Source organism: Megalops cyprinoides, chromosome 3 (assembly GCF_013368585.1).
Source record: "Megalops cyprinoides isolate fMegCyp1 chromosome 3, fMegCyp1.pri, whole genome shotgun sequence".
Lineage (NCBI taxonomy): Eukaryota > Metazoa > Chordata > Actinopteri > Elopiformes > Megalopidae > Megalops > Megalops cyprinoides.
In genome coordinates this window covers 16,307,388-16,327,085 of record NC_050585.1, presented here as the reverse complement: position 1 = coordinate 16,327,085, position 19,698 = coordinate 16,307,388, and the positions used below count along the sequence as shown (strand labels likewise).

Genomic DNA, 19,698 nt, shown 5'->3' with positions numbered 1-19,698 from the left:
CAGGCTGTTAAGTGTGGTGGCAATTTTAGCTGTTGAATTAAAAGCAAAAGGCAAAACATGCTTATGGGAAATCACAACAAAGAGAGACATTAAGGCAGGTAAGAATAAGGCGTATTGCGCTGGATTTCCAGTTTATGGGTAATCACTCCTACTATGCAAAAGCTTCAGGATCTTTTGTTCAGCACTTGGTACCAAACGCATAATAAAACAACTGGCAGTATGGTGCCAGTGGTTGGAAAATCTGGCACTACAGGTACCATGAGGGGTTAGGAATATAGCAAACCGTGTTCAAAAACATCATTGCAGGTCCAAACATGTTTTCATCTTACACTGTATTCAGTCTCAGACAGCCCAATTTTCCGTTTTTCCTAGAGTCATGGTTCAGATAGGACAGAAAGTGGCATCATTGTTTTTTATCACTTGTTCTTCACTGGTTACCAAGCCCTGATTACTCATCCCTTCTTGGATCACATGGACCCCAAGATGCAAACCATGTTAAATATTTAATAACTATACAAGGAAAACATTTAAAAAAACACACAAAAAACACAGAGTTCCATTTGTGATGACTACAAAGCAAATGTGCAGATGAGGACACTTGGTTACCAGAACAACATAAGAGACATTTATAGAACATATATGACATGGGCAGAGATGAGAAGATGAGATGCGTGAGCTGTTTATGGGAGGACAGATGCACCGTCTCAGGCTACGTCTGTCAGAGCGTGTTTTAAGTCATTCTGTAGGATCAGTGCATAGACATTCCAGTGTTTTTTTTTTTTAATTTGCATCAAACAGTCTTTCATTTTCTCTGAGTTCTACTTTCCTTCCACTGGTGTCAGTAGGTCACACAATTTTAGCAGTGTTCATGATGCTGTGCGTAACCATGACAGCCGCACAGACATGCTGCTGCCGTCCTCCTCTGGCCCCGCAGAGGGGAAGCTCCTCTGTGTGCGCGCAGGTGAGAGCGTGAGACTGCTGCACATCAGTCCTGGAAGGTGCAAAGGAGCGGGGGGGGTTAAGGTCACGGTTTGGTGATGTGGACCCGCCTGGCTCCTGTGCCATTGGTGGTGGTGGTGATGATGTACTGTGTTGTGGCTTGCGGATCGGTGGGCTGCTGTTCAATCTGGTCTGGGTGCACCTGCGCAGTTGTCTGTGCTAAAGTGGCCGCTTTGGGGTCCAGTTCTGCCTGACCCTCTGAGATCACATAGTGTGTCTGCTGAGAGAACAGAGAAGGGATCAGGCCAGCACGGATTACAGTCATACACATATAGACACACAAATGTACGGAAACACCCACAATCAAACGTCCATGCACATCCTACTCACTGTCTTCACTTGGCTGCTGTTCACATTAGTCACTGGAGTTCCAGCCTCCGCAATCACATACTGGGCGTGAGGAAGTGACATCATCTGGATCTCCGAGGCTGGGGAGGCAGGGTGGAGGAAGCACAACCAATCAGGACAGAGAGGAGGAAATCACACATACACTTGTGTGAATACATGTCACGCCACAGGGGAGAATGTTTGTTTGGTTGGTGTAAGTTTGTGTCAGCGTACGTGGATAGAACTCACGGTAGTTCCTGTAGTTCCAGTTCCCTGCCAGGTATGTCTGCTGCACCGTGCCCTGCTGCTGCGATGCGGCGGTCTGTAGGGTGCTGCCCTGGGTCAGGGTCACTGGGGTCAGCTGGGTGGAGCTGAGCTCCTGGTTCACCTGCTGGGAGGACGGGCTTAGCGGCTGATCTGAGACCTGGGAAAAATTATAGTAGAGTTCCATAAGAGCACAGATTAAAAGAGCAGTATACATCCCTGTCCTGGAAGTCCTGCCTAATTCAAATGAAAAAAAAGTTTCCTTTTTTATTCTAAAACTGAATGTCTTAATTTAAAGATTCAAACAAAAATAGGGTAGCAGATGATTCTATCTTATTCTCTTATCTGCTGCCCTTATCTGTTTTTTCCTTATCTGTTTTTTTTCTTTTTATTATTTTTTATGAACTTTATCTGCATACTTAATTTTTATTTTGTATTATTTTCATTGATCATTATTTTATAGCAGCTTCCCACTTCAATTATCCACAGCTTGACATCAATTTAACTGGTCCAAAGCAGCCATGAGACGGTTACCTGCTAACACACAGTTATAGCACATTTATTGGAAACTTGCTGACAAGCGCAAGAGTCCCTTTGAGAGGGTGAAGTGCCTTTATGAATTTAACACTTGACATGATGCTCATCATTTATTAATCGGTAAATTGTGTTTATGTCTCCGTAGCTACAGAGAGCACTGCTGTTAAGTTTGAAGGTTGCGCTAGTGATGCCAGACAACAAAGCAATTTTGACAAAGTATTTCTGAACTTGACTGTACCATCTTATGCCATTACAATTCACTGTATTGTGTTAGTTGTGTAGGTCCTTCCACAGGACTCACCTGGGCGGTGTCTGGCGCCGTGGCAGAGGGCTCTGTGACCTGAACGTGCTCCACCTGGATGGAGTGCTGGCCATAGCTGTGGGGGTCATGCAACTGGCTCACATCCACTGTGGAAGGCTGAGACGCGTGGGGGGAGGGGGCCTGGGAATAGAAACACACAAGACACAGGTTTCTATTTTACTTTACTTGCGCACCTGTTTAAAGGGCATCCTGGCAACATTATTAATATTGTTCTTTTATGTTACAATCATTTAACATGTAAATTGTAACCTGGGGAGGTGTAACCTTGAAATTGATTTTCATGCTTTTAAAGCTAGGGACATGGTTAACATGAATACATGTTCATCAGCTACTACGCTGAGGACATGTCCCTAACAAAGCTGATTCATAAATGATAATGACACATGAACAAGCACTTTGTCCAGGGTTTATTTTCTCACACAACCGCCCCAGCTGGCTTGAAACGCTGGCTCTGACAATGAGGGAATCCAACCAGCCAAACAGAACTTGGAGGGAAAGCTGAAGATGAGTCTTACTGGAGCCATGTGGACGACCTGCAGTTGGATGTGCTGCGGCTGGGTCTGTGACACAGGGATGTACTGGATGCGCTGGTAGTCTGGAGTCAGGGTCTGGGACAGTTCTGTCATCGCCTGGGTCAGGAGGTCTGTGGTCTGAAACACAGAGGAAGCTGTGAATTGTGTGACTGACCGACAGTGAGAGAGAATGCTCTCCCCGTGTGTAAGGGCGTGTGGATGCTGAGGCGTGTCAGATTTTGCGTGCGTGTAGTGCACCGTCAGGCCTATGTGTGTATGTGGGAGTATGTGTGTGCTTGTACTGTATGTGGTGAGTGTGAGCGTGCGCGTGTGTGTGAGTGGATGTGCGCATCTGCATTTGAGTCTCTCACCACCACGGTCTCAGCTGCGGTGCCGTCGGTGCTAATGACAGCAGGGGCGGTGCTAATGACAGCTGCTGGCAGTGGCGCCTGGATGCTGTTGGCCAGCTGTGCAAACTCCGGGTGCTTTTTCCTGATGTGCTGCACCATCTTCGTCTGCAGACACAGGGAGAGGGAGACAGGGCGTGGTCAGACCGAACCCCAGCCCAGGCGCGCCGAGCGGTCGGGCGTGTGGGACCGGAGCCTCACCTTGATGCTGTACTGCTTGGAGCAGTGCGGGCAGCAGACTGGCGCCATGGCGATGGTGCCCGTCAGCTGGGTGTGGGTGCTCAGCATGGGGTCGGGCTCCCCGGGACCCGCCGGACGCAGCTTGCGGATGCTGGGGGGCAGCGCGGAGCCCGGGTGATTCTTCAGAATATGGGCCTTCCGCTTACTGGCACTCTTATACACCTGCAATGGGTTACACCCATAATCAGTACAAATAACCCACCCAGACAGAGCAGTACTAAACAAACTGCAGGTGCCCTAACCATCCCTTTCCAAAGTGGTATAAAAAAATAACGTAAATATGTTCGGTCAGCAGAAACAGAATGGCAATATCTCAAATACAGCAGCAACGAATTTGATCAGATCATCCCACTCAATATGGATGCCAGGCATTTGCACACATTCTATTTTTGTTCTGATCAGGTGGAACAAATGCAGCTCTTCTGTATCTATGAGGGGGACAGTAGAGCAGGTCCACAACAAAAGGGAACCTAAATCCATATGCAAGGGACCATGAAGCTTGTATTGTTTTCTTCTCTTTCTGCATCAGTGCCACACAGACCTTTAAATTAACTGGATGGCTCATCCTACTCACTATATTACGGCCCACTGTATCAGCTGATCCACTCTCTCTCTCTCACACACACACACACACACACACACAGATCAGAAACTGTGTGTGGCATATGCGCAGCATTGAGCCACACAATCATGTGTGCATGCACTCCCATGGAGCAAGAGGGACACCTTATCGCAGTACTGGCAGAAGTAGTCCCTGTTGGTCTTGATGATGGGGAGCGTGAGCTCGGGCACCTCCTCGATCCGCATCTCCGGGTGGCGCTTGGACAGGTGGTTCACCTGCAGGAACGAGACCATGGGGTCGTATTACCACCCCCACCAGCACAGAAAAAACACATCACATCAGTCTAATAAACCTTCTATTGTATTCTGTGACTTAGTCCATGCTGTCACCTACAGTGGCTTCCAAAGTACAAAAAGAATACTCCAACAAAGACCCAGAAATGACAGCAGCGACCTCCCCGAGAGAAACGTGGTGCCCGGTCCATACCAGCATGCCGCGCCGCCGGAACCCCATCATGCACAGCCGGCACTTGAACATGAAGCTGTCGATGTCGGCAGCCGGAGCCTTCGGCTTGAGCGCCTTGGAGCGGTGGGCGCGGTCGGCCCTCCTGGCCTCGCGCTCGGGGTTGTGCATCCGCTGCATGTGCTCCGTCAACTTGTCCCTTCTCTGTAGGGGAAGGGGTGGGGACACACACACACAGGTGAGCCACCTCTTTTGTCTCCCCAGGTGGAACCCGCCATTCCTCCCCCGACCCCCTGCGCCCGGCCCGCCCTCCCCGCCGCTCACCTTGAACTGCTTGCCACAGGTGGAGCAGAGGAAGTCCTTGCGGTCCGAGTGGCGCAGCATGTGCAGCCGCAGCTTGTCGGGCCTGCAGAAGGCCTTGTCGCACTCCGTGCACTGGAAGGTCTTCTCCGAGTGGAAGCTGCGCACATGCTTCTTCACCTGTAGGGGGCGGTGTTCACACAGACGCACATCAAATCCATTAACAACTTTGAACGTAGTAAATCAGAAAAGTTACGGATAGGTTCACTTTCAAGGCTACTTATTATCACATCTGCAGGTCTGACTTTTCATTTGGGGCTTCTCCCTCTGGGGCACTGAGGGCTGCCCTCAGATAAATGGTCAGTACCCTACACTCTAATTTCCCTGTAAAATGCATAAGTAATTGAACCTTGAAAATTAATTTTTGGGAAAAGTCAAGCAGTGTTTGAATAAGAATGGCAGGGAAAAGTACTTAAGTGGACGCACCAAGCAAGAATCAATGAAATAGCCCTTACAAGGCAGATACATTCATGATGAGTACATCTACCTGGGTGTTACCTTCACACAGACCAAAGTTTTTGTTCTATTTGCTTGTTTTTTTGAAGGGTACGTGGCCAAAGCACTGGGGAGCAGTGAGTCGGGAACGCTGCGAGATTAGCCCATGGGGAGCGGCGGAGTGCCACACCTGGATGAAGTCGGTGAAGCGCTTCTTGCAGGAGGGGCAGCTGAAGCGGCCGTCCACCTGGTGGACCCCCACGTGCGCCTTCAGCAGGTCGAGGCGGCCGAAGCACTCGGCGCAGAACAGGCAGCGGTAGGTCTTCTGGTCGGAGTGCAGGCGCAGGTGGCCCTCCAGGGTGGCGCTGCTGAGGAAGCCCTTGTCGCAGACGTGGCAGATGAAGGGGCCGCTGCCCACACCGGCCCGGCCGTGGTAGCGCAGGTGCTGGTCCAGCTTGTCCTTGTCGCGGAAGGCTTTGCCGCACTGGGGACACTTGAATGGCCGAAAGGTCTTCCTGATGAAGAGGTGTTGCAGGGCCGCGTTCTGAGGTGAGAGGAGGAGAGGACAGCGTGTGTACACTGCATTCGCATGCCAGAAACAACAAGCGTGCTACTCGGTGTCAACCTGACACCCATAAACACTCAGTCCCTGAGAGACAATGCCCTAGAAACCCTAGAAGTGTAGACACGCATTGTGACTATTATCTGTAGACAGAGTGTGTGACTTGGCACAGGAATACACAAAACTACCTACATTCATGCATTCCAAGGGTCTCTAATCTGTTAACAATCAGCCACAAACTATGAGGAGTAGAAGCAGAGGAGATGCAGATAGGTTAACACTTTAACTTGAGTGTTTAGTGCTTCCTTTAGCCGCAGCCAGCTGTCATTGTATATCACTGTAAAAACTGAGCCCTTGTCGTTTTTGTTGTTCTCCATTTTATTGTCCTTTGCTCTGGATTCTTGGTCTGAATTCCTGGTATGGTGATGTAACCACTTGACCAACACTGTAGGCCAGGATATAAGTGTCTGCCAAATAGTGATAACAAGCACTAAATCTAAAATACCTACTCACCTTTTACAACCTGTAGCTTTCAGTTAATGTAATGTAAGGGTAAACAAAATACAAATGCAATTACTGCGTACTTTGGCTCTTAGCTCAATAAGCTCTACAGTAATTAACAGTCAATTTAGCATTATTTTTGCCTGAGTATGAATCAATATTTCACAAGATGTTGATGGTAACTGAATCACATGCTGTAAACTGGGGAAGCTCATGTAATGAAAAATGTAACATGCTCAAGACAGGAAAGAGAAATGTACTCACACACTTCCCTTGTATTTCGGAACAACTAAAGATTCACAACTACAATCAAACCACAACTGTATGCATTCAGACTGAGTATATCTAAAATATGTTTGGTGTCTTTAAATGATTAGTGATGTAGTCATAATTATTACATTAATAATCATTACAGCTATGTTATTTCGCCATAATCCTGGCACCATCCTTCGGTCATTAAAGTAATGTTTTGTATACATCCACAACATATCAAATTGTATTTCTGACCAGAGTATTCCTTTAGAATGGCTTTAAAATACATTTTTATGAAAACAGAAACTGGTACTTATACAAATATGAGACAGGCATGTTTATGTCATATGGTCACCAATTTGCACTTTATACAATTCTATGGCATTTAAGCATGCATAATTCAATGCACTCAAGTGAACTTGAATGAGTACTGCGTCATCATCCTGAACTGACCTACCTGCGAATCCATCTTCCATCAAGGAAGGCAGTGAGAGAGAAAGACACATACGGTGGTCAAGGCACAAAAAAGCAACACAACTCAGACCCTGATGTTTCAGATTTGGGGGAGTTTGGGAGCAGTGCGATGGCCATACCCGTATCCTCCTGGCACGCCGCATGTCCTCCCCGGTGAGGTGAGGGTCCGACTGATTTGCCTGGTCCACATCCTCCTTCAGGGCTTCGGGGGGATCCGTATTTGGCAGAGGGGCCTCTGGGGAGTCTGTGACAGGGGCGAGCTCACTGCTAGGGGGCAGCTCAGCAGGGGTGTCTTGGGCATCATCTTGCTCAGCAGCATCCAGGAACCCTCCCTGGGCCCCGAGCTCACCATCTCTTAGCCCGTTCACAGCCCTTTCTGATCCCTCCAAAATCGGAACCTTCCCTGATAATCCCAGCATCTCCTAAACCACAGAGGCAGCCAGTAGTGGTCAGGCAAGCAATTTAAACATTGTACCCTCTAATGTGCTGTAGTGGTAAGAAGCAGGTCCAGTAGCCCAAAGTTTGCTAGTTTGACTCTCAGCTGAGGCATGGCTGTTGAGCAATGGTACTGAACCTACACTGCTTCAGTAAACATGCAGCTGTATAAATGGTTAGCAATAAAGTGGTAAGAAAACTCCAAACAGCTGTGCTCCATACAGCACCCCACCACCAAGGGCAGGCAGCTGGGCAGATGAAAGTCACAGCAAGTTTTAATGATTAATGTCTGCTGTTGAAATGAACATTTGGGCACCAAGGGCACTAGGCAGCGTACCTGTGTCCTGTCTTCACTGAACTCCGGAGGGTTGTCCTGACGCATGAATTTGGGCGGCCGCCCTGGCCTCCTACTGGACCTGAAGCGCTTCCTGCCACGCCCTCGACCCCGCCCCTTAGCCCTAAAGCACAGGTGGCACAAAGAACAGGATCAATACAGCTATGACCACCAAACTGGGATAGCAGAATAAATCCAGGATTCAACCTTTTTGAACACAAAGGTGACTTTGTGGGCAGTCACTGACTGGACTCTTCCTCTAGTGTATAAAGATGTGGGATTTCATAAGCAGTCTGCCTTCACAATTGGACTGCAGTCAGTGTGATGCATCTGCGTTGGGTCGGCTGGGTGTTACCTTGGCACAAAGTCCAGCTTGTCGTCATGCTTGTTCAGGTGCTGCTGTAGCTGCTCTGAGCTCATGAAGCGTCGGTTGCACTCATAACAGGGCCAGTTCTTCTCCTGCTCTCTGAGAACTGAGCCATGCAGAACCAGACAGTGACACTCACATAAATATGCAGTGTGTCAATGTCCTGTCTTCATAAACACATCAGTAATCCAGACAAGTCTGAGTGATTACATAAATAATTCTCAGCCACACCGATCCATATTTCCTTCAGCCTTCCTTGGGAAAAATATTGTAAATACATAATGTACATAATTACCCAAGTGACAAATGAAGGAACGGCTTACCTTTCCTCTCCTCATCTGTTATGTCATGAATCCTCTGGTTGACAAACTCTGCATAAGAGGCAGCATACCATACCTGGAGACCATACAGACACAGCCATAAGAATGTGGACACCTGTCACAGGTGTGCACTTGTGGTGCAGTGTGACCACACTAAACCTCTCACAGTGGTGGGCAGTTTATTCTCCCAGAATGCCTGGGAAAGGCGTATGCCCACCTTGAGCTCCTGCTTGGGCTGGATGTTCTTGATGGTGGTGTAAAAGATGTCTGCACCAAACTGATAGGCCACCAGGTTCTGCTCCAGGTGATTTTGGGCGGGTCGTACGAACATCAGCCAGTTACAGCGCTCCTCGTCAGAAAGCTCCACCCACTTGTCCTCCCCCTGCTCCCCTTCTCTGGCCGAGGTCACCGTGCTCACCTGGGGAAGGAGGTGGGAACCACCGTTAGAGATGAAGCAGAGCATGGGCCACAAGTGCTCTGGAGTCCAGCTGTCAGCTGCATTTCAACATAAGATCTGTCCCCCCCCAAAAACAACACCCCACAACCCTGTCAGGTGTTTGCTCCATGCATGCTGAGTCCTAAACATCAGACTCAGGTTTGAATCTGAGCTGTGTCATATCCTAACAATGTAGTGTTACAAGATTGGCTTAATTTTTACTGGATAGCACGGGTTTAATAGGCCAGACATGCGCTTGACACGCCACTGTGGTACCCTATAGCGGCTCATGAGCCGCCACAAGTTGCTCGGATGACATCAGTGGAGATGCATCTACCGTCCAATGAGCATTCTCAACACTGTGGTACACTGTGGGACTTGAAGTATATGAAATCGCCATTGACTGTGGGCAGGCATATCAGAGGATTGCATTCATTTCACTTCAGCTTTGCTGTCTGAGCAGAGGGTGTATGAAGATGTGCCTGGCACAGTACAAATGGCAAGTCCTAACTGAGTGAAAATAGGAGGTAAAGCATAAATAAAATATGAAAAAAAAAACAAAAGAAAAATCAGGGTGTCCTTTGGGGCCTAAAAGGCACAGTCTGCGTGGTTTGGACTGGGCCACTTGCCTTTAGGTGGATGTAGCCCTCCCGAAGCTCACTCTGTCGCACCAACGGGCCCTCCACAGGCCCAAACTGTGTGCGTTTAGGGATGCGACGCTTGGAGTAGACCCCGCCCCCAAAGCGGTCAAGGTAGAGTATAAGCGGCATACTGGCTCGGGCCTTGGACAGCACCAGGCGGTCTGGGATAGAGTGCAGGGACCCGTGTTTCTGGCAAACCGTGGGGTGGGCATTACTGCACTCCTCACACCCTGAGAGACAATGAGAGAAGAGACAGAGATGTCAGTCACAAGAAACAAAAACAGTTTTCAGGAGGGAAAGAGAGGAGGCCAGAGAGAGCAGGTGGGTTTATCACAGCAGTGGAGAGATGGAGGTAAGTGGGAGAAAGGGATTAGGGACAAAACAGAGAAGAAAGCAAGTTTCATGAATTTTCCATCCAAGGTATGAAGCTGTACCTTACCCCCTTCAAATTTTGCAAACTTATTAACTGGATGCTGAACAATATATCTACTGTGCACACTGCCACTGATACATATGGTACCATTTTACAGTATATGCCTATTACAGGCAAGATACAGTCCCATAAAATGAAGCACTACATTTCTTTCACTTAGTCTCAGGTTTATTTCTCACAGCCAGTTAGATGCCTGTAAAGCAGAGCTCACACAGATACTGAGGGTTGAAAGGTTTCAGCGGTCCAGGTTCCCAACTGTCCAGTTCAGAATCATCCATTTCCTCCCCTTCGTCATCATCATCTTCTGAGTCAAGCGCTGAATTTGTGGCCCCAAGGGACCCCAGGTGGCTGGCTTGGGGTTCACTCTCACTGGCCATGTTTGGCAAAGAGGACTTGGACACAGAGAGTGTCCCCTGCTAGATAGAGAGGAAAACAAGTCATACTCTCCTTATGTCTTTGAAGCACAGAGCAAAACACTACACTATCGCATATTCACACAGGACATGATGAACATAATAGAAGACTGTCACACGCTGCGGTCTGTAATGTAACAGGGTTTCTCTCCCTTATTTCACCCATTACCTGTGGCACTGGTTCCAAAATTGCCTGTGGTGTCTCAGCCACGCTACTGAGCACGTGTAGATTGGCAGCATTCATGTTTTGGCCACTGGGCAGCAGCACGGTCACCTAGAGCGGCGCACAAGAGAAAAGCGGTTGCATATGCATCAGAGGCACCAGACATGAACACTCATAGCACCAGAGATAATTGCTCCCCCCCTCACCTGTTGCGTGGTGCCATCTTGCTGTATGTACGCCAGCTGCCCCTGGTCTGTGAACACAGTCTGTGGGAGGAGACAGTGACGTCAGAGATGCCATTTGCACTGAATCATACATGCAGTTGTGCCATCGCTTACGCGTGTTGACTTGTTTTCATACACTCTCCTCAGCCTCCCCTGCTCACCTGGGTCCCGTCGGCGGGGTGGATATAGACCAGCGTGTGCTCGGCTGACTCCACGGACGCGTAGGAACCGCCATCAGTGGCGTAGACCACCTGTTGCGGGGACTGCTCCTGATGGCCCCCGGTGTAGACGATTTGCGCCACTGCGCCACCCTCAAAGCTTACCTGTAAGCAACCGCAACACAGTGACAATGAAGCCCTTGCACTTCCCCCTTTCACACTGGACAGAGGTCAACCCACCAAGAGCTGCACTGGATCATGGAGGCCAGAGTGTAACTCAGGCATAGGCAACTTGGATTCTGGAAGACCTGGCACACAACTGGTGGCAGTTCCCGTCAGATTCTGAAGTATGTCATTGGACCACCTGATAGATTAAAGGGGAGCAAACAACCACACACCCAAGCCACTCAGCATCTCCCCATTCAGAGGAAGCTAGCAAACCTGCGGTACTGAGAACTGTCCAGGAAAAGGGCTGCTTACCCCAGGTCTCGGGCACTGTTGAGAACAGAAGGATCGTGTTTCAGTGCAAATGAATAACCTGGAGCAACTTTAATAAGTTAGAGTTGGAAACGAGTAGTGCATTCTTCATGTCTTGCTTCAGCGCATTGGTCCTCCGAGTCAGTATAACACATTACCAAAACACATGGACTGGTGACCAGACACTGACCTGAGCAGAGCTGCTGGCGTTGTGGTCAGCGGCCTGGCTCCACACAGCCGGTACTTCCTGCTTAGCCTCCATGACAACTCCTAGACAGCCGCTTTGAGCAAAGATCCTTTTCTTCACCTGATCTGTCCTCACTTGTGGATCATGGATTTTCATAAGTTTTGCTGAGGTCACAGATTGAAGACAGTCAATGAATGGAAGTGTGGAGTTCGCCAGAGCAACTCCAGGGCACAATCATAATCATCTCACTATTCAATTCAACTGATGAGATGAGTGCAAAATGGTGGAGGGAGATGACTGAGACAAAACGCACCGAGGCATTAATGAGGCAAACTGAACATGATGATACACCATGGCAGTTAAAATCAGTGAATAACCCTGGATTGGTAGGCTAATCATGGAGCGTGTTGATTAGGACTGCTGAAGATGTTAAAAGGACTACACTTCGCCTGCTGGTTTGCCCTGGGTGCCCAAGGTCTGTGTAAAAGCTGACACAGGTTCAGATGTGGCCTGTTGTGTCCTGTATATACTGTCTTTCATGCAACTTCATTAGATGCATTTTGTACTTTTTCTCTGTAAGCCACTTTTGAGAAGACCATCTGCCCAATTTTAAAATGTAAAATGGTTATATCTTAAAGGAGATTGGTTTAGTCAGGAACAAAGAAAATTTAACTAATCTCATAACATATAGGGAGAATATGTGTGGCCTACGCGTGGGAGTAATTTTCTACAGTAAGGATGTTATATTCCTCGACATACACACTTCATTATTGTGCTATTTTTTTACATATGTGGATGGGTACTGTGGCTTTTTTTTTCCTCAAATGGACGCACTCTGTAATACTGTGCAATACAAAATGTGAATAAGTGATCTTGCAAGCTAACATACATACATTTTAGTATCGATGCTCTATGAAATCTACTCAGAATAAATGAGGTTGCTATCCTCGCAGTTGCGGGTAACTGGTCCTGGTGACCAAATACATTTTAAACATTATTATGTTTCATTTTAATGTTGAATGTAATATCCCTGACAGTAAATGGAAACAACACCACTTATTCCAGCAGCAACGACAGACACATTTTGTTCGGCAGCTAGCACGGCCAGTCTAATCACATCGTAGGGGTACCAGTGAAGCGAGGCTTCAAATGAGAATATACGTGCTTGTGATGAACGCAATCAAAAGTCGTCAGCAATGCTTTCGATAACCTACTAAAAACACCCATCAGTTTGTAGTGCTCAAACACGACCTAGGTGGGATATATTATGTATTTTTAACCCACCCCCCTACATTGACCCCGCAGGTTCGTGGTTCCAACTGGACCATACCACAAAAATCAAACCTGCAAAAACCCGGGCATGTTACGGAGCACAATATTCATAATACCAACGACAAAATCTAAATAGTGTTTCCTTCTGTGAGTGAGATGAGCCGAAACATGACTGATAATATTGAGGTTTCTTATAACATATGTGTCCATATAATACACGGGTCCAACACGTTTGGAACTGACCCAACCGTCCCCCTTTTCTGGGTGAGCCCAGTGCTTCGGGTTCTGCTGCAGAACAAGGAAGATAGGTCTCCATTTTGGATGGGACGAAACAACAACCGTTAGCGTCGAAGAGGCCCAACTAAATGTGAATTTTCTTTCCGCGTAAAAAAGGCGCAACCGGCCGTTAAACTCAAACAGGGGCGAAAAATAGTGAAATATGCCGATGAAACCGCTAACTGGACTTATATACCCCTCGAGTTTTGTTATTTTTCAGAAAAACATACAAGTTGGTCTTACCTCGGAATGGTAGCTGCAGAGATGGGCGCGTTGGATATTAACATAATCCTCCTAGTAACAGAATGGGGACTCGGCGCCAATTGGTAGATAGCGTCCCGGCTTCTAAAATAAATAAAAGCTGAATAATCTTACTTTGGTCTTTGTTTAAAGATGTATTTTGTCCACGGTTGTACATGTTTTATGCAATTATTCGTTTTAAAACAACAGTCAGGTAAAACGTTTTTAAAATCTTAATGTGGAAGTATCAAACCGATATGTTCTGCACTGTTGACCAATAATATTTTTCTGTCTCCAAAGAGAACCAATGAAAAATCGGATGTGTCGAGTTTACGTTCAGCCTTCTGCGGTGATTGGGAAAGTTGTCAACCCGGTTGACTAACAAAATATTTTGTTTGACTATTAATTTTTTAGACTCACGTTTTGACTTAGGCGTTGCAAAGAGATACAGCGTTTTAAGTTGTATTCCTGTGAAAACGTCAGACAAGCTACCTGTTACCGTTCACTAACTTTCCTGGGGGATGTTGTCACTGATTTCATTGAGCAGTGCATTATCTTTGACTGTCAGTTTGACACACAGCCATGTTTTTTATTTCTGCTCTCTCAGGTGTGTACGTTGTCAACAGCTGTTTTAAGATTATTTGTATGGTATTACAGCAACAAATTTCATGGTAACATATCTTAACTTCCTAGAAATGCAATCTTTAGGGTATTAAATATATAAGATATTTTTCAATTTTTGTTGAAGGCCTTGTGGCAGTCATGAAATAGACTCCTTTTAACCAGATATTCGTGCTTGTGGCAAGACATTTTGATGAGACATAACCCAAATGGCTTATCTGTACAGTCAAGTCCCGACTGAGATATTCAACAATGTTACTTCCATGTACAGCACCAGTCTGCTGTGAAAATTCCTTCATAATGTTCAGTGCCTCCCTCTGTTTCCCCATGCCTGAACGTAGAAGTAGGTCATATGTCTCTTCTGAAGTTATCCACAGGATTGTGCCAGTCTACAATGACTAGGGAATTTTGAAGGTGACAGCCTGTTGTCATGGCAGCGGCTGTTCACCATCAGCTGGCCCTGGAGCAATGTTCCTAGTGTTCACTGTGGGCAAGCCACTGAGAAGAACAGTGGCATTGACTTCTCCATCACTGCATGTACATTTTGTACATCTTGCACGTCTTCAGAATGATACGCCGCAAAGTGTTTTTGTGTGCCAAAGAAATGCAGTCGCTGCCTTAGCCCTTGTACACTAAGCTTACAAGGAACAAGCAACCAGCCAAAATGGTAATATCCTGGAGAATGGGTTTTGTGTGCTGGGCACTTTCACATAGACCTACGGTATACCTTTCAACTAAATTAAAACTCTTATCTTGATCCCTGAAACAATTTGTAGCTAAGTCTGATTTTCAGAATACATCATTTTGCTGTTGAGCTGAGATATCCTCCTAAGTTCTATTGATAGCAATATTTTTGTGAGGTCCAGATAAAAAGGTTTTTTTTTTTTATCTCATTTATCTGGATAATGCTTCTTTGCCTGTAATACAATTCTTGTAAACCCCATTCCTTAGGCTTGAATTTCAGCCCTTTCTCATGCAGTGGAATCTGAACTTCACATTTTGCCAGAGAGGAAATGAGCAGTAAGCTCAGTTGCCTAGAGATGAGAGAGATGAGTAGATTAAACAAGTTGCTTTCCCCAACATGACACTTTTGATCATCCTACATAGGCGCGGGTGTGCCGTTCAAGCCTCCTCCAGACTCATTATGTGTCACTGAAGGGAGGCAGCCATGAGTCATTCTCCTCACACAGCTATCAGACACACCCATGGCTGACACAATTAATGATGGACATTCTTTTAGTATCTTGTGTTTTTCTTTTTAATCTTTTATCCACACCCAGTGCCTCTGGGGCACAGTATTTGAGTTTTCAATCCAATCACAAGTTTGTTCCTCCATGACTTCCACTTGCTCTGTAGTCTGGATTTCTGAAATGGGAAAACCTTGTCAGTAAAATATGTGGGTTTTTTTTTTAGTACTTTTGTCTAGGGCTACATTTTATATATACTGTACATGAGGCTGTTCATTATGACATGGCTATGAGCTGCTGTGTGCATTTAGGATTGTAAACACCAGATCTCCTGCCGCACTGTGTTACCTAAAGGACTTGAGAATAACCTTTATCTTCGAGGCTTCTCTCCTGCTTCCCCGTGTGTCCCCTGTGTATCCAACAGCACTAATTAATACCACTCTGGCTCTAACAAGCCTCATTAGTCAAACAGGCACACAGGGTGTTGAGCATACAAAATGATGTCATTACAGGCTGAGACGTTAATCTGTTTATGAATGCAGGGAGTGAACAGTCATCGCCGCATCACTGATGTTGGAAAACTACCCAGTCATGACCGATGATAGAAGATCTAAAACAGGAAACTTAATATTATTTGAACATTACTTCTCTGTTATCCAGATCGACCTACATTTTATTATGCTTACATAATTCCCATTAATATACTCGAGGATGAACTTAAGAAATGCAGGATGAGGAACACAACAGCATTTATTCATTCAAGGGTCAAACCTGCAACCTTACAAGTCCAGTTGTCTTGCTGCTGTATCATATTTCCATCCTTTATTCAGGCCCATTTTAAATTAAATCATTGATTAAATCTGTTACAGTCCTACTCAGATTTAAACCAGTTGCCATTTGCCTTCACCTTTGTTTTTTAGGAAACTCTTCATGCAAGAGATCAAGAGTTATTGACATTCTTCATCTGCAATCACCCCAACATTTTGTTGAATGCTGTCTCATAGTCATCTGTTTCAATGAACAGGAGATTAAAGCAGAAAGAAAAAACATTCAATTCCACATCATTTAGAATGGGTTATGCAAAGTACCAACCAGCATTTTGCATCTGTTCATCGATTGGCACTGCTGGACACTAATTACTACCATCAGAGTTAGTAAAAGTGCCAGGGTAGGGGGTGGCTGCTAGCTGTTTTCAGGAAGGGCACAGATGAAATCAGTTGTGCGTGTGAAATTGTCACTATGATTTAAGGGCGAAGGGGGCTCAACAGCTCTGCATTTTTTGTATTGCTGATAAAATACTCCCTCGCTCCACTGCGCCTTTTTTTTTCTTATAAAGCTTTTTCTGTCAATAATTTACAACAGCAGTCAGCCAGCTTTCCCCTTGGCAGACCTCTTCTCTCATTACTGAGATCCTTCTCTGCACAGCCTTGCCTCTGAGACAGTTCTTCAGTCATAAACTATGGGAATAAATTATTGATGCTGACATTATACATCCAAAAACACTATAGCAACCTCCAACCCCACTGCTATGTGTGTGTGTGTGTGTGTGTGTGTGTGTGTGTGTATATGAGATTTATAATTGAAATATGTCTGCTCATATACATTCACTATACATTTTATCTTCAAGACTTCCAGAGAGTGTGCTGGACATTAACATACTCTGATGAAGAAAACCTGCATTCGAAAATAACACTTTGTCCACTTTGACGGTCACCTTCAAAATAGAACCATGAAAAAAAACAAGCATGGATTTTTTTACCTTTGTTTGTCAGTGCTGTAAAAAGAATGGCTGGATACAAAAGGAGAGATGTCAGCTATATTTAACCGCCTGAAAGTCCTGAAACTTAACAAACAAATGGCATCCATTTGTGCTTTTCCTTCCCACAGCACGTCTGCCAAGACAGCGAGCTGCTATAACTGTAATGCCATCTATTTCTGAGAGAGAAGCCGTGGGCGTGTATGACGAAGATGATAGCAGAGTTCGTGGAGCCCTGACTCTCCCAAGAAATCCGGGAGCCGTGGGCTCTGACGTTTGGGCTCCTCCGTCACTGAGCAGAGGGAACTTTTATAGCTACCCTCAGCACACGGTAGCCTTTCCATTGGTTGTCTCATCTATTGCACTGTATGGCTCTGTAGGTCTGTTCTGTCCATCACCTGTTCCGTCTGTCTCTCCCCCTCTCAAACAGTCAAACAGACGTGAACAGACGCATGCAAGCTGCCACTGGGAACTGAGGGTTGCTGTTGTGCATTGGTAATCATGTTGCTTTGTATGCCTTTCCCTTACATCAACAGCCAAACCCTCAGCCATGAGCTGCCAGTCAATTGTCTTCTCTTTCCCTGCAGCTTAGTTTGATGAATGCTATACATCCTCTGAAATGCATAATATTTCTTTGAGGTCTCTCTTACATCTATCCCTTAATGTTTTTTGTTTGTCCACAGACACATTATCCCAATTTTTCTCCACCCAGTAACGTTGCTTCACTTAACACTTCCCCACATATGTGGTCTGTGATGAGTGAGTGTGTGTGTGTGTATTTTCAGGTAGTGCCACACATTATATACCATATATATACCATATAGTCATTCAATGCCATGTAGCCATTATAAAACACAATGGGGAAAAAAATCAATGTTCCTCAAATCAGTTTCTGTTCATATTCTTTGAACATCCATTCCTTTTATACATCCAACATTATGCTAGATAAGGCTTATCTTTGAGTTATTAATATTAAGATGATGTTTAGGTTTTACATTTTCTATTCTTATATAATTGAATTAATTTCAGAATCTGACAAAGTGTAATTATAATTCTGTGTGATAATAAAAAATCATACTTGCTGGAAGTCTTTACTTAGAAGGGGAGTTCCACCCAAAAAAAAAACCCTTTGTCTGAAATTCTACAAATTCTACAACAAACCAAAATACTGCCTTGACAGTGCAAAAATGCCTCCTAGACAAAATGTGGTTGTAGAGCAGGCCTGTGAAATGATTTACAAACTGTCTTGGAATTGCCTCTTAGAATTATCCGAGGTGTTGTATGGTTTCAGCACTAAAACGCTCTCTCTCTCTCTGCGTACCGCGCCTGGCTGCATATCCATATCCTTAACCCACACAAGCACATAAGCATGCCAGCAGCAGATATCTGCTGAGACTAACTGCAGGGGCTTAAATGAGCCCGTGTATGTCTATCTACCTATGTGTCAACTGTATGTAGGCCTACACCAAATGCATGTACATAATTTATGTATGTGTTGTGGGTTGTCATACAGGAAATATGTGATTATATGTGATTATATGCTCAGAATATTTAATGATCTTTCTATATGCAGTACATGGCCAGTTGAATCCTGGCTTAATTAAAAGGAAATACAGACACTGAAAACTATATAAGACCCATTATATGATGTTATATGCTTTGTCCTTCATATATAAATTTGGAGAGGTGGTGGAGAGCTGAAATCCTACTCAGGCTTTTAATGGTGATTGGTATTATAAAGAGCAAGTTATGCAAGAGGATTTTTCAGGCTTTGGGGATGAAACCAGCTAAAATTCAATTTGTAAAATTGCATGCATTGTGAAAGCGTTATCTGAACAGCAGAGGCGGAAACAATAGAATTAATCATTTTATTGTTTGATGTTTCAGTTTAAATTGCTGACAACCATTTCCAGCAATGTAATGTCATTGTATGCAACAAGGCACAACACAAAATGTCTTCCAACAACACAAAAGGTACTCAGACATACCGTCATTTGTAGAAGGCAAGGAACTCTGTAAAATGAATTAATCTGTTCAGTGAGAACAGAATAGACAAGTGCCATAGTATCCACATACCTGCCACACATGTTAACCTATTTGTTTCTCCCTCATACATTCTTTCCACTGCCTATTTATTGCTCACTTAAACTATATGACCTTACTCCACCTTCGTTGTTCATCTTACATCAGTGTATTTGTGTATTCCCACCTAATAGTAATTATCAGATAGCGTCATATGACACTCTTGCGACGTAATTTACGAAATATGTAAATCAGGACGTTGCAGTTGACGTGTTATATTGGAATTCTTCATTGCACGATTGCTCTGTAAAAATAATCTTTTGCTGTTGATATATACCAGGTTTTTATTAGAGCACAAGCAGTGTTGTTTTTCAGTCCTTATAAATTTGTTTAAAATGTTTACGTTGGATTATACGTTATATGTAAGTCTCGTAAATTGTTATTCCCAGTTATGACGATGTGCCGGACATAAGTGAATTCTAATTCTCTAGGAATTAAGAAAACAAAACCATCCTTAGTA

General features: G+C 45.2%; 1 protein-coding gene across 1 annotated transcript; it reads right to left on the bottom strand.

Annotated features, from left to right (window-relative positions):
- Positions 1-961: 961 nt before the first annotated feature.
- LOC118775386 (PR domain zinc finger protein 10-like) lies at positions 962-13,639 on the bottom strand. The gene is made up of 24 exons (XM_036525286.1): positions 13,596-13,639; positions 11,808-11,968; positions 11,144-11,305; positions 10,965-11,024; positions 10,765-10,869; positions 10,394-10,595; positions 9,738-9,979; positions 8,890-9,090; positions 8,676-8,748; positions 8,341-8,458; positions 7,989-8,109; positions 7,336-7,638; positions 7,200-7,211; positions 5,618-5,971; positions 4,957-5,112; positions 4,657-4,836; positions 4,335-4,445; positions 3,570-3,770; positions 3,333-3,476; positions 2,965-3,099; positions 2,429-2,569; positions 1,576-1,750; positions 1,330-1,427; positions 962-1,216 (listed from the first exon to the last, which is right to left on the bottom strand). Exons 2-24 carry the CDS (start codon positions 11,958-11,960, stop codon positions 1,025-1,027), a joined length of 3,639 nt encoding a protein of 1,212 aa, XP_036381179.1. The 5' UTR covers positions 11,961-11,968; positions 13,596-13,639; the 3' UTR covers positions 962-1,024.
- Positions 13,640-19,698: the final 6,059 nt, after the last annotated feature.

Coding starts and splice junctions, on each gene's coding strand:
- LOC118775386 (XM_036525286.1), bottom strand. CDS start 11,960: ATGAAAATCCATGATCCACAAGTGAGGACAGATCAGGTGAAGAAAAGG. Junction 8,110..8,340: donor AAGCTGGACTTTGTGCCAAG/GTAACACCCAGC, acceptor CCTGTGCTTTAG/GGCTAAGGGGCGGGGTCGAG. Junction 3,477..3,569: donor CCAAGCAGTACAGCATCAAG/GTGAGGCTCCGG, acceptor CTGTGTCTGCAG/ACGAAGATGGTGCAGCACAT.